Raw genomic sequence first — 14134 nt, 5'->3', positions numbered from 1 at the left:
GACACGAGGAGAGACGAGTGTTTAAAGGAAACCCACGGCGGGGAACCGCAGAGGCCACGGGAGCGCCGGGTGCGTCGGGCGGCTTTACCTTCTTGTCCGAGAGACCGGAGACCTGGTCCACGTACTCCTCCTGGATCATGAACGCGGCCAGGTTGGCAGTGTAGGAGGCCAGGAAGATGACGGCGAAGAAGGCCCAGACCGACACCATGATCTTACTGGTGGTCCCTTTGGGATTCTGCACCGGCACGGAGTTGTTGAAGACCAGACCCCACAGCAGCCAGATGGCCTTCCCGATGGTGAAGGACGGGCCGTGAGGCTCTGGAGCAACACAACAAGTCAACAGTTCTTTAAAGCTCTTTCAATCTGGAACCGGCTCACTGAAAAAGCCCACATTCCCCCTCCAAGTGCACGTCTCTGGTCGTTTGTAGGTTACATTTGGATGTAATTCCTAACACAACAGAAGCAGATATTTATATTCCAGAGGGCTGTGAGCAACTTTAAACTACTTTCTGCTTTTGGTCTGTGATAAAAACATTTCCTATTTGCTTCATTTAGAAGTCTACAGTGGTTAATAGTAAACGTTCACAAGCTAACGTGCTAAACTGCACTGATTCATGCTGTATGACGTGCGATTTGCCCACTGAACTATCAGTATGTGAGTAAGTTTCATGGTATTTATTCAGTAAGGGAACAGATATTTAGGGAAGATCTGAGCTTTCAGGAAAATATACATAAATAAAAATGTCATTTCATTTTTAGCTTATTTACACACGAGTCGTTTTCAAAACATTTGGCTAAAAAGGGCTTTAAAAAAAATTTCACCATGCATGAGGAAAAAATGCTAAAACAGCCAAAAAAAAATGACGAGAAAAAAATCTGAAAGAAAAAAATCTTAAATTAATGGAAAAACATAAAAGACTGGTTTAAAAAAAAAAAAAAGAGTCAAGTCAATTTCAAAATTGTTGAAAATTTGCACACACAAAAAAAAAAGATGAAACTGCTAAAATCAGGTCCAAAAACAGCTGAAAATGTAATTAAATGTTTTCCATCCTAAATTATAATCAAAACATCCTGAATGCAAATGTGTGCAAAACTATACATGGAACCTTTTAAGCTGCGTTTGCATCATTTTATAGGTTATTTGGTGGAAAGTGAGAAAAACGTCTCTTTCGGTCAGAAAGGTGGCAGATTCCTGATTCAGACCGTCGAAGCTGCGCTTCTTCAAATCATGAATAAAAATACCAATAAAGAGCAAAAGTACTTTCACAAATTTTTAGCAACTGTAATTTGTTGGTTTTAAAATGAAACCGAACAAGGTTTCAAATCAACCATCAGACCCTCCTTAGGTGTACACGGTTCACGTCTTGTGAATTAAATTAAATGACAGAAAACGTATGAATAGTGCTGTATTAAATGCCCGACACATGAACAGGCTCGCCCAGCATTTCACACCGAGGGATACTCGGATACTTCTTCGTTCTGTGGAGCTGTCACGCGGTAATACTCTTGATTTCTCACACAACATTTAATGACTTTCCTGATTTCACTTCCATCACTGTTTGGCATTTTCTAATGCACACATAAACAGACACTGACTGTTTAGTTTACAGATATATTCAATAAGTAGAAATAAAGAAAAAAAAAACAAGTTCAAACTCTATTTATTAATAATCTGTTGGACGAGTTCTTGATTATCCACAAAGAATGAATGAATAAAAATAGCAGAAGCATAATTAAATACTCCTAAACATTCGGCTCGCCGGCTTTTAACTGTGAATTTTGGGCGTCTGGTCACGTTGTTTTGTTTCTTTTACATAAGATCTGCGCATCACAAATGTGAGTGTATTTGAAATATTGTTTTTGTGTTTGTAATTTGAGAGGAACTGCGTTAATTCAGTCCTTCTATGAGCTGGCAGCCGACTCCAGCCATTATGCTGTGATTAGCAGTTGGTTCATAATGTGTGTGTGGGCATGTGTTGGTATGTGAGAGAGAACGAGTGTTTCTGTGTGTGTGTCTGTGTGTGTGTGTGTGTGGGTGTGTATTGTTGCATGGCGCTTTTGTTCCATGGAAAAACTGGCTCCACCGTGCCAAGTATCTCCTTTGTGAAGTTCGCAGGAAAGTTGTTCCACTGAATCGGGCGAAGATTTTACAAATCCACAGCTCAGCCATTGATACGCTATTGCATCAAACCCTTTTGAGTCCGAACTTCGATCCGCACTCTTCGCGATACCAGAACTCTCACAGCGCAACAAGCGGATGAAACGGGGAGGAGTACATCTTCTCCAGGAGGAGGTGATGAAGGAGAACCGCTGTGTCTATAAATAGCAACATCGGTGACGGGAGTCGTGGGAGACGACGGTTGGTTTTTTGGGGTTGTTTCTTGTCTTTTTGACTGACGAGATCTGAGGCGGCCGGCGCGTCAAAGCTGATGTGATTTGGGGGAAATATGGAAATGAATGTGAACAACTTGTCCAGAATGAGTTGTGACACACCCGAGGAGGAGGAGGAGGAGGAGGAGGAAGAGGAAGTCATTGGGTCAGTGAGAATCGCTCGTCTCCATGAGGAGGCGCCTCGCAGCGTCTGCGTCTCCCCGACAGTTTTTGGCCAAAACAGCCGGAAATTTCAACGTGAACATGAAGCAGCAGCGACAAAGCGTCTCTACCTGCAGTCGCTTGTTCCAGCAAATCGCTACCTGGAGGTTTTTCTTCTTGTCTGAAGCACCAAATTACCCGGGACTCTGCGTTTCAGCGCGCACTTCTAAGTTTCCAGTCACTCCGACGGCGTTCGGGCCTGACGGCCGCCGGCCGCCGGCTCGTTTCCAAAACCGAATTTCATTTAGCCGCCGCGACGTTCTGCCGCTCGACTCGCGGCCGCGACGTCCCGGCGGGCCAATGAACGTCCTCCCCGTTCAAGACGCTTGTAAAAAGATCAGCAGCCGGGAGAAAGGTCAGGCAAACACGGGGCGGACGGGTAATTGCTGGGTTGCGCTGGTCGTGTTTGAATCATCCGTTACGAGTCGCGTACAGGAAAGTCGTTGGTGAAAAGAGACGGCGTGAAATAGGAGAAACAAAGAATGTGGATCCAAGGTTCATGAAAGATGATCGTGAAAGAAAACTCATTTTTATTCTTATAATGTCTCCGCTTTTTACAAGAGAAGAGTTAGACAGGTGGTTATTGTCTTTTTTTTTTTTTTTTTTTAATGATTGTGGTGCCAATATTTTGAGATCTCGCTTCAAGGGGCATTACGCAAAAGTCAAGTCATGCCTTTGTCGTGCACGAGGTGGCGACGTTGAGTCGAATTAGTGCCAGACTCGCCTGTCTTTTAGTTTGCCGGTTGTTTTGGTCCAGATTGGATTGGATTGGGCGAATTTTGTAAACCGGCTCGTCACATCAGCCAAGCGGTTCAGACATTTTTGCATTTTCGTTTCAAAGTTTCGTGTTTAAACGGCAACGTTTTGAAAAACGGCAACGTTTTTCCATTTTCACTTGAAAACTCGTCAGACATTATTGTGTTAACTATTCCTCCTCCTGTGGCTTTTAGTGACTCAATACACCCCCTGGTGGTGCAGCCTTGACGCGGGAGGGTTAGTGTATATTGATAGGTGTCTGCTACACATTTGTCAAAAAAACTTCCCACCAGAATTGCTGTTATTGGGTAATTAATGTGCACTGCAAAGGTTTTGTTATAATTAAGATTTGTGTGTCATTGAGAACAATGTCATTCAATGTGAAATACATCAGAATATATAAGAAAAACCTTTTGAACATTTGTGGCATGTTTTTTTTTTTTTTACATCTAGTAATTAGTTGTTAAATGTAATTTGTAGGAGTTTTACTTTTGATGTCGAGCAGTCAGTAGTCCTGACAGTGTACTTAAAATCTAAATACATATATTTGACGTGTTTTGGGGGTTCTATTGCCGAAGTCGTACGTCAGCACGACGGGGGGGGGGGGGGGGGGGGGGACAAATATAGTAAATTGCACGTAATGTAAATTAAAAACTAACGAGTCCACGTAAAGAAACGCCAACACTGCATACGGGTGCCAACGTTTGGAGACAATGTAGGCTGTGGCGTGACTTCAAATGTAACTGTGTGACTTTCACTTTGACGCACGGGAGTTTTAAAAGCAGAAACTTTCCACGTTTCGCCGATCTGAGCAGATGGCGGGACTCTTGCATCGCACCCAGCGTATACGTAATCTGGCCAGTATTACAAAGAAACTGTGCTTCATCCAGAGATCAGTGTTCTCCATCTTGTTCTTTTTTTTTTTTTATGCAAAAACAGCACTTTCAGGTACACGTTGCACAGGTATAATTTCAGCCCCAGCATCTGACCTCCCATCTGGTCGATTTCGAGGAAGAAGAGTGAGAAACGAGGACGATAAGTAGGAAATAAAAAAAAAAAAACAGTTTGCAATCATTTACATCTGTATCCTCAAATGGTTCGTCTCCACAGCAACCGTGTGAGTGTGTGTGTGTGTGTGAGAGTGTGTGTGTGAGTGTGAGAGTGTGTGTGAGCGGAGGCCTCTCACCTCTGCCGTCAGCCAGACAGCGGTTGTAGCCCACAGGGCTGAAGTACTCGAATATAAACACAGCCATTGCTGACACCAGCAACAGCATCACGAACATCATCACCCACACATCTGCGCTGAAGGGCTCTGGAGGGCGAGAGAGGGATGAGAGGGGAGGAAAAGATGAAGGGAGACGAGGGATTGAGGGAGGCAGCGTGGACGGGCCGAGATAAAGAAACAAAAAGAGCGGTGGGGTAAAAAAAAAAAAAAAAAAAGAAGAGGGTAGAGAAAGAGTTGTAGGAGACAGAAGACAGGGAAGAGGAGAGGGAGGGGAGGGGGGCGTCGAGAGAGCGGGAGGGAGGTGGAGGAAGAGCGAGGGCGGGAGAGAGAAAGAGAGAATGAAGCGAGAGAGAGGAGAGGGCAAGAGAGATATGCAAATGTGGTGTGCCAGATTGAGAAGAGGAAGGAAGCGTCAGAGAAATGGAGTGGGAGTGGGAAATATAGAAGGGCAAAGAGACAGAGAGCGAGGGGAGAGGAGGAAGAGAAAAAAAAGAGTTAGCCATATTATCATGCACTCCGGTGTGCCGCGTCATTGTGTAAATGCACTCAAGTTTGGCTCTCGTTACCTGGAGTGCACACTAAACTCGTAAACACATGGAAAAAAAAAAATGAATGCCAACTGAAAGAAATATGAAAAAAAAATAAATAAATCATTTAATATGCCAGAGGTGTCACACACACCCACACTATGATCATATTTGGGCCCGGCCAACGTAAATAGAGCAAATTTAACCCACAATACAGAAAACTCAAAAGTTTTCTCTTGGTTTATTTTTTTGTGCGATACACCTTGAAATCTTCTACATTTAACGCGGCAAAATATACAATGAACAATCTGACATTTGTGTTTCTCTCCAGATGTGGTCAAACACTATGATTTCTCATTTATTTAACGGGTCTTTTGCTTTTTCATGACGACTATTAAACAAGTTAAATACCCTCGACGATATTTGGTATGCATATGTTGGTTTGGGATTTTATTTCCCCCCACCATGTTAACATGACATTTCAAAGTGGACATTAAAAGTACATGTCGCCTAAACGGAAATGCCAAAGTTGGTGAAGGTGCGAACGTCGGACCGATCCTGCACGTCAAACCGCTCAAACAGACGAAGCTTTGTTTTCGGACGAATACAGAGACTGTGGTCCGGGACATCGAGGGTCAACTGGAATGGCATATCACGACTTGAACACGTCGATGAGCGTCAGTACGACCCCGGGGGACGGGTGGGAGACGGGAGGGAATCGGTGCTGTTCACCACACCGTGCATCTTCTTTCACGTGTCACATGTTTGACACGCAGGAACACCCAGCCCTCCTCATTAGCAGCTTTAAGGTCGACGAGAGCCGGAGCTTAAAGCATCCGGCGCCGAGTGAACTGGCCGGGTCATAGACGGAGCGCCGGACGAACACAGCGGGACGCGGTTAAGCTAACCAGCATATGGCGGAAAACCAGAGTTCCTGCAGAAAACCCACATGGGCACAGGTAAGAATGTGAACGTGGGTGATGAAGGATAAAAATAAAAATCCATCCCTGGTTTATCCATTCACGACTTAATTTGCCTGCACACAACCTATTCTGTATTTTGAACGCAACAGAGCTGTGAGCTTCGTAAAGCTTCTGAATTGACCGGTACTCTTATAGTACACGTGATTCTTTTCCACCAACATGCCCGTATGAGCGACGCATGACATTAACGTGTCGCTCCACACGCCGTCGGAACACGGCGGCGGTAGGCGGCGGCCCTCACCGAGGAAGGCCGAGGGCGAGACGGTGCCGTTGCTACGGGAGACCATGACGCTGATGCCCGTCTCGATGAAGGGGACGGAGAAGTCGATGACCTCCGACCTCTCCTCGTTGATGGTCAGGGAGCCGACGGCCATGTGGGCGTTCTTCAACACCACCTGGGCGAAAAGGGGAGACGCAGAGACAAAGAGCGACCGTCAGGTAAACACCCGTCATCCGTCCGTCAGCTTTTAAAAGGAATAAATCGTCCTGAAGCTTCCAACAACAGGGGGGGGGGGGGGGGGGGTCGTACAACAAATTAAATCGACAGTTAAGAATAGCTGATAACCAAAAAGCATATAAATAGCGTATCAAAGACATTTATTCATTTGAAAGTGACTGAAGAGTCTCGTCAAATATGAGCGACTCCTGTCAGGAAGTTTGACGCCAACAGAGAGTCACTCTTGCAGTCGCAGCATATTTTAAAGAACAGGATGCATTTACCACCGGTGATCATCTTTTTTTTCCCCGTTTGTTCTTCTCAGCGGATAAACGGGCCAAAGCGTCTCTTTGCATAAACGCTTCCAATCGTCTCTAATTCGCCTCATTAAACGAAGGGAAAAAATCTTACGTTCCTATTGCCCCCCCCCCCTTTTAACATTTCAGATTCTACTATTCTGACGGCTTTCAGGTCAGCTCTCTGCTCAGGACGCGGTCTGACACAACTGGGTTTTCACAGTTAACTGGAACAGCTGGGAAAGTGAAACACAAAGACGGAAATAAATGCGGCCACAAGTGCAGCGCGGAGCACTAAATATGTCACGGGCCCAAAAATAGCAGCCGTCGCCATGAATTATTGAGATTCGTAATAAAACGTGACAACAAACGGGCACCGCTAGATCAATATGGGCAACATAAGAAAAGATCAAATCTATTATGCTGCTTTCTTTTGCCGTCAGCATTTGTTTGATTACTCCGGAGGGGAAAAAAAAAAAAAAAAAAAAGTGATGCGGGAATGAACGAGTCGAGCGAGAGGAGAGATGTTCATCTGGAAATTGTTTAAAAGAAGCGTCCCGACCGCGGGGTTGTGCCTTGAAAACAGTAACGGGACGCATATGAACGCTTCCAGAGTGAGAATGATAAGGTCCGTCATTAACAATAATAACATTTTCACTCGGATTGAACCTCGCGAAACAGGAATGTAACAGGAACAGTACATTTTGACGGTACATTAATAATTGTTTGAGTGTCATGTTGTGAAGTGTGTTTGGACTAAACACAAAGCTGAACCGAAGTTCACGTCCGACGCTTCCCGATGAACTTTTGAGGATTTCCTTGTTTCGATATCGGAGATTAAAACTTTGCCTGTCGCTGTGTGTGTTTGCCTTGTGATGGACTGGCGACCTGTCCGGGGTCACACCTGGATAAAAGCAGCACAGAGGATGGATGGATGGAAGAAGGGAAGAAAGGGTGGATGCTCCTCAACCACACTCCAGGAGGAAAGGAGAGATGAAGAAGAGAAACTCCACTAATGTCAAATTATCACCAATTTTCTTTTGCCGCTGATTGAATTTCATTTACTCTTGAGGTGTGTCACCTTGTTTTTCAAGGGGAATCCTTAATAGTAGATAGATAGATAGATAGATAGATAGATAGATAGATAGATAGATAGATAGATAGATAGATAGATAGATAGATAGATAGATAGATAGATAGATAGATAGATAGATAGATAGATAGATAGATAGATAGATAGATAGATAGATAGATAGATAGATAGATAGATAGATAGATAGATAGATAGATAGATAGATAGATAGATAGATAGATAGATAGCTAGCTAGCTAGCTAGCTAGCTAGCTAGCTAGCTATTATGTAATGATAAGAATATGTGTATACAAACTAAAGAATAGGTAATAAGGGGTGGGAAATGTGCCTTATGTATTGGCTCTATGTTTATTTTTTGTTCTTTTGTTTATGTACAAATAGTTACTTTTTGTTCGAAATAAACTGATTATTTCATTTATTCATTCAGTTTCCACAAAACAAACTGTTGCTGTTGTTTATTTATTTATTTTTTACAAACACTTAGAATATGGGGGGTAAAGTTCCGTGACCTCAAAGCTTTGACTTTTTCCTCCCAGTTCGGTGGGAAACTCTTAACTCAGTGGCTGCCGCTGTCATAGATCCTCTTGTCTTCTCTGTTCACATGTATAAAGGATGCGGCGCCTCTCTGTTAGCTGTCAGGACGTATCCGCGTCAAAACACTGACACGGCGGCGGACAGAACACGTCGTGGGGGGGGGGGGGGGGGGGGGGGGGGTCGGGAAAATGGAAAGAGTCTCAAAAACAGCGAGCGGCGCGGGGCCCGAAGACATGGGAGCATTGAAATGGCGTCCTCCAAAGATGGAGGCCGTCGCCCGGAGTGGACGGAGAGAGAGACGGAGGAAGTGGGTTACCAACACTGGGTCACGCCGGCTCTAAATAGCCGGCCCGGGGGCTTCGTCTACCTGCCCGCTCCCTCCCCCCAGCGCCGCTGCACAGGTTGTATATTTAGCCCCAAATTTTATCGCCCTGCGGCACCGGGGGGTGAAGTGGGACGAGGCCGTCTCTCCGAGTTAATAAGGCGTGTGTGTGTGTGTGTGTGTGTGTGCAGAAATGAGTGAGTCATAAAGGGAAAAAAAAAAAGACAGCGAGAAGAGAAGTGAGCGAACCTTTGTTCACCACCTGTGAAGTGGTCTTTTACATGTAGGGGGGGGGGGGGGGGGGATGTTATGCATCTACTTTGCATATTATCTGCAATTTACTGAAAAAGCGTCGACTTGCGAGTGTTAGCGCACGAGTGCATTTGCAACTTTTCAATCTTGTTTATTCCGTCGGCATGGTGTGTGTGTGTGTGTGTGTGTGTGTGTGTGTGTGTGTGTGTGTGTGTGTGCGTGTGTGTGTTTGTGAAATGTGCGAACATCTCCCCGGGGAAGAGAGCGAGTCCGTCCAGCAGTGTACTCACTTCCTCTCTCGCTCTCTCCATCTCCCTCCCACGACTTGTTCTCTCCGTTATGAAAGTGACCCACGTGGGTGTTATTGAGAATGAGCGAGCGAGGATCGGCATTCGCCGTGTGTTTATAATGCTGCGCCTCGGCTGCCGCGCGTCTTCGGTGCGCGCGCCGGCGCGGCCGGATTTCATGTAATCAAGTGTGTTGCCTCTAACGTTGTAGATTCGGGGGCATTCGGGGGCAAGAGCGAGTCAACGCAGCTCATGAAATCTGACGCCGAGTGCCAGAATCGAGTTAGGACAAAAAAAAAACTCGGCCTTCTCAGAGCAACTCATTGATTTTTTTTTTAAATTTTTTTTTTAATGCCCCCCCCCCCCCACCCCAAACCCCCTTTCTTTTTGATTTCTTGTCTTTGCGAGATGTGACAAATTGTGTAAAGGTCCTCTGTGAGTGTTGAGAGGTGTGCTGAGACACGTTCCAGTGTGTGTGTGTGTGTGTGTGTGTGTGTGTGTGTGTGTGTGTGTGTGTGTAAGTGTGAGTGTCAGCATCCGTCCAGATCTCGGTCCATTAAGGGTGTGAGATGTACTGTAAGTTTTGGCGGCGCTCCAGCTGCAGAAGGACACCGGTCCGGGTTTTGTTAGATGCAGCAGATACGGCTGAATTACGACGGAGCGTGTACGATTGAGACAAATTGACCTTACAAGCGCTTTTTTTTTTTTTTTTTTCTCCAGAGAAAGGAATCCGGACGCCTCCCCGGGCCGGCGCGTCCATGTGTCTGCATTCATGCATGTGTGCTCTTGTATCTCGGATCATTCATGCATAAGTGTCCCTTTTGTCTGCTTGTGACTGTGTGAGTATGAGAGGTAGATGAACACCCCCCCCACCACCTCCTCCTAATGACCATTCATCTGTGGAGGTGAGAAGGAGTCGGCACATTACGGCGCTTTTAGTCGGGGTGAGCGAGTTTATTACAGGTGAGCATGCTTTCAGCTCAATGCCCACTAAAGGCACTGGCAGCAGGGCTGTAATGGCTTTATGCAAGAGATTAAATTGGTCGGTTTAATGTAAATTGAATAGCAGAAGTTTTACGGTGGGGGGGGAGGTGAAGGAAAAAAAATGCACACACAGTAAAAAAAAAAAAGCGGGCGACTTCTGAAGGTGAGTGGAACTTCAGCGTGTGTTCGACCTGTGACCGCCGGGCTGCTATTGATCCGTTTGCCTTTGCCTTTATTAACAAATCGCCAAAGTCAGGCAGCAGATGTTTAACCGGCTCTTGTGGGCTGACGTACAGGGAGTGACACCCCCCCCCCCCCCCCCCCCCCCCTCCCCCTCACCTCAATGTCGGGTGGGACAACGAGCAACGTCCTGCACCCTGGAGACGAGTGGAGGACTGGGACGGGAGCGGGCAGGAAGTGAATCCTCCAGGAAGCTCGGGTGAGAGGATTCACCTTCACCGCGCTCAAACAACATCCCCAACTTTGTCCTGTTATTTGACTTTCTCATCACCTTCACCGGGGGCAGCAAGGCCCGGAAACCACCAGGAACTCAGCTTCAACTTACAACACACAACCCGCTGCCATTAAAAAAAACTAAAACTCCATTCAAGTTCCAGTTGTAAAGTGATCGGAGTGAAGCCTTCCTAACAAAGCTTTGCATTAAACTCAGTATAATACTGTTGTTTCGCCTGTCTTTCTTAACGTTCTGATTATTTGTGGTTGTGACATTGACATAGTTGTATAATTATTTGCTTTTCCCCACCAGCACATGGAGCGTGAAACTCTGGCACCATTAAACTCACACTCTGATGCCACTCCGGTCTGTCCTCACTGTCCGCTGCAGGCTTCAGCCTCAATTCCTGTATTTTCAGTCCCGGAGCAAAAGTGCGACGACTCGACGAGTACAACTGGAGCTCTTCTCATTTTTGAACCAACACTCAAATAATTTTAATCGTCTAAAACCAACATCACATGCCATGTATTGCCAAAATATTTAATAATATTTATTAAACTACTTTAACTTGTCAAAAAAAACAAACAGTATTTACATGGTAATGTTTTCAAGTGAAAACAAGAAAACCTTTGTTGCATTTTGGGCGTCAGTTTACATGACAACGGTGCTCGGAGCCACTTTTGAAAACTGGAAAATGCTCAGCCAGTTTTTTCTGTGAAAATAGGGTCAAAATGCAACTTTTCCAAAACTCTGCGACTTTGCATGCACAACACTGCTATAGTAACGTAGTAGAAACATCGTGTAAACAAGGTCTTTCTTTCTTTCTTTGAAGGGTTCCTCAGATCAGAACTTCACTGCTCTTAAAAAATAACACTGCAGATTTATAAAAATCGCAGATTCAAAGTGACCGATTATCATTTTTTTAATCAATTGTAAAGGTATAACCACTAAAAATCCAATCGGTTTACTTGCTGTCGTACAGAGTCGCCGTCTCGGTTACTGTTTAGCTAAACTCCTGTTTCTAGAGCTCCAACAACTGCATGTATAAACATCAGCTTCGCTCCGATCGGCTGCCGTTCGCACGTTTGCAGGTTCCTAAATGTGTCGATTTCAAGACGTATCGTCCTTCAGATCACAGTTTATCCTCGTTTAACTTGCTGATAAACTTCATCTGAACTCGCTGAGTGAATCAGTCACTGACCCACACGGTGCCGACAGCTCAGCTACTCAGCAGATTCCCAAAAGAATCTCCTCAGATGATGATGTTGGACTTATTCCACATTATATACATACAATTTCATCATATACTTAGAATTTTTTATGCATGTGAAATTTCAACCTGACAAGAAGAGCTTTGTCTGCTATTTACATTTCCTCAAGTTCTTAATTCACACGTTGTGCAAGATACTTCATGATTCCTTTTTTTTAAATATATATTATTGTATGTGCTTGTTTGAAATAGCAGGTTTAAACTTGACTAACTGCTACATTTTTCAAAATTAGATTAGAATTTTTGGATGATAATAATAATAATAATAATAATACAAACAAAAGTCAAAGCAAAAATAAATAATAATAATAATATTTCTCACAGTTTAATGGGACCTTGCCCATGTATGATGAAAAAAACAAACAGTAAATGCATCTAATATAAGCTCATGACCTTGGGCCAAATTCTTCATTATTCCAGTGATAAACATGGGTTAAATGTTGTAGATTGTTGTTCTTGGCTGCCTTCCAGCTAAACACACCAAATTAAAACGATGCACAGTGGCTGCTGGGTGAAATAAATTGTTCCTGTCAGTCAGGAGACCTCCGCTGATCTCACATGAAATGACCCACACATAATCGCCTCAGCTGAGAGATATACATTCTCTTCTTTTTGTAATTATATTAGTATATTAGTAAGTCTGAAACAAGGGTTCCATGTTTGCAGGGGATTGATCTTCACTGTAAAGTTTTCAGAAATGAGAGATACGAGTCGAGAGCACATCAACTCAACGCTGAGTTTAAAAGAACAGCAACAAGCTTTTCTTAGGAATTAAGCCAGTATTACAGCTAGTTTGCACTTAATCCAACCATTAATTCATCTTCTACACTGTTTCAGGCCACAGGAGCTGCTCTCAGGTTACAATGGGTTAACAGGGCTGGACAGTCAATCACAGGGCAAACATTCACTTCAGAAAACAGGAAACCCATAAAAGTAATGCCCTCAAGCTCCACCTGGATGCAAACTGAACACATTATTCATGTTTATTGTGTAATATAGTCCAAAAGGTCTGAACACGCACTGATTCCACTGATGTCGTTTTGCACAGGGCTGACAATAATGTGAATACTTCTGCAAAACTGCACAAAAATCAACATTCGGACTTTAAAGGTGAAAAACAAATGACATCAACATCTGTTATTCACATTGTGCTTTTTTTTCCTTTCTGCACCATCTGCTGTTTTTGTAGTGATTTAAGGACCAAAATACACTTCTGCAACAGCGCCCGCTTTGTAATTGCAGCCTTTTCCCACTCTGACCTCAAAGAGACATTTTGCAGCCGCTCTCCGCTCTTCACCTGACTCGCTGCCAGATATGCTAATGTCTTGTACACAGATGCTCCGATAGTCCGAATGTCTCCACGGCACCTTTTAAAAACAGCAGTAACATCGATAAAGGGCTGCGTATTGAATGCAATCCTCATTTGCAACGAATTAGATCGTTGTGCCGTTCACACCGTGTCCAACATGAGGCCCGCGGGCCGGAAGCCGGCCCTGCAAGAGGCTCCAATCCGGACAAACCACCGAACACATTGTGCAGAATGTCGAATAGAACATTGGATTTTAAACAAATGTGTTAAAAGTAGCAGACGCAACACAACGCTGTGACCCGAGCCGAGATATCAGTGACCCTGCGATGAAAGGACGTCACCTCGTTGCTATCAAAGTGGCATTAATGCGACTCTGGCCGTTCATATAACCGACGCTGGAACACAGGAGGCGAGAAAACCCATAAAGAACATGACGGAGGCACTGCATCATAAAAACTGGGTGTCAATAATAGAGGACAGTTTCGATGTGGTGAAGCTCACATACGTTTTGAACGTACAAGAATTCCTCTTTGCTAGAAATTGAGACAAATGGCTCATTTATGTACAGAAAATCGTAAAATTATGACACAATCCCAAACTTATGTGAAATTAATGGTTTTTTTTGTTTCGTTTCATTTTTTTTTGGTGTTTTTTTTTTAATGTCAAGTCTCGAGTTTTTGTGTTTAATGTTAAATTGTCTTCCAAAATAAAATAAAAAGTGCAGAAAAAAAAGAACTAATGGAAATTAAAGAGGATTGCGAGTTCGCCGGTTCGACTCTCACGGCAGACAGGTCACCACTGTGACCCTTGACCTC

At 44.3% G+C, this 14134-nt stretch overlaps 1 protein-coding gene across 1 annotated transcript in view; it reads right to left on the bottom strand.

The window, feature by feature from the left end:
- The window catches only part of grin2ba (glutamate receptor, ionotropic, N-methyl D-aspartate 2B-a), a gene marked incomplete at both ends in the record, with an annotated part of 131732 nt that overhangs the window by 14473 nt on the left and 103125 nt on the right, over positions 1-14134 (bottom strand). Inside the window, 3 exons of the mRNA XM_080511521.1 lie at positions 89-318; positions 4535-4660; positions 6325-6478. Coding sequence (XP_080367647.1) covers positions 89-318; positions 4535-4660; positions 6325-6478 — 510 coding nt within the window. The remainder of the gene's footprint in view (positions 1-88; positions 319-4534; positions 4661-6324; positions 6479-14134) is intronic.

Source organism: Blennius ocellaris (genome assembly GCF_963422515.1).
Source record: "Blennius ocellaris genome assembly, chromosome: 16".
NCBI lineage: Eukaryota > Metazoa > Chordata > Actinopteri > Blenniiformes > Blenniidae > Blennius > Blennius ocellaris.
The sequence above is the reverse complement of the archived record's forward strand: the minus strand, read 5'-3'. Positions and strand labels throughout refer to the sequence as shown.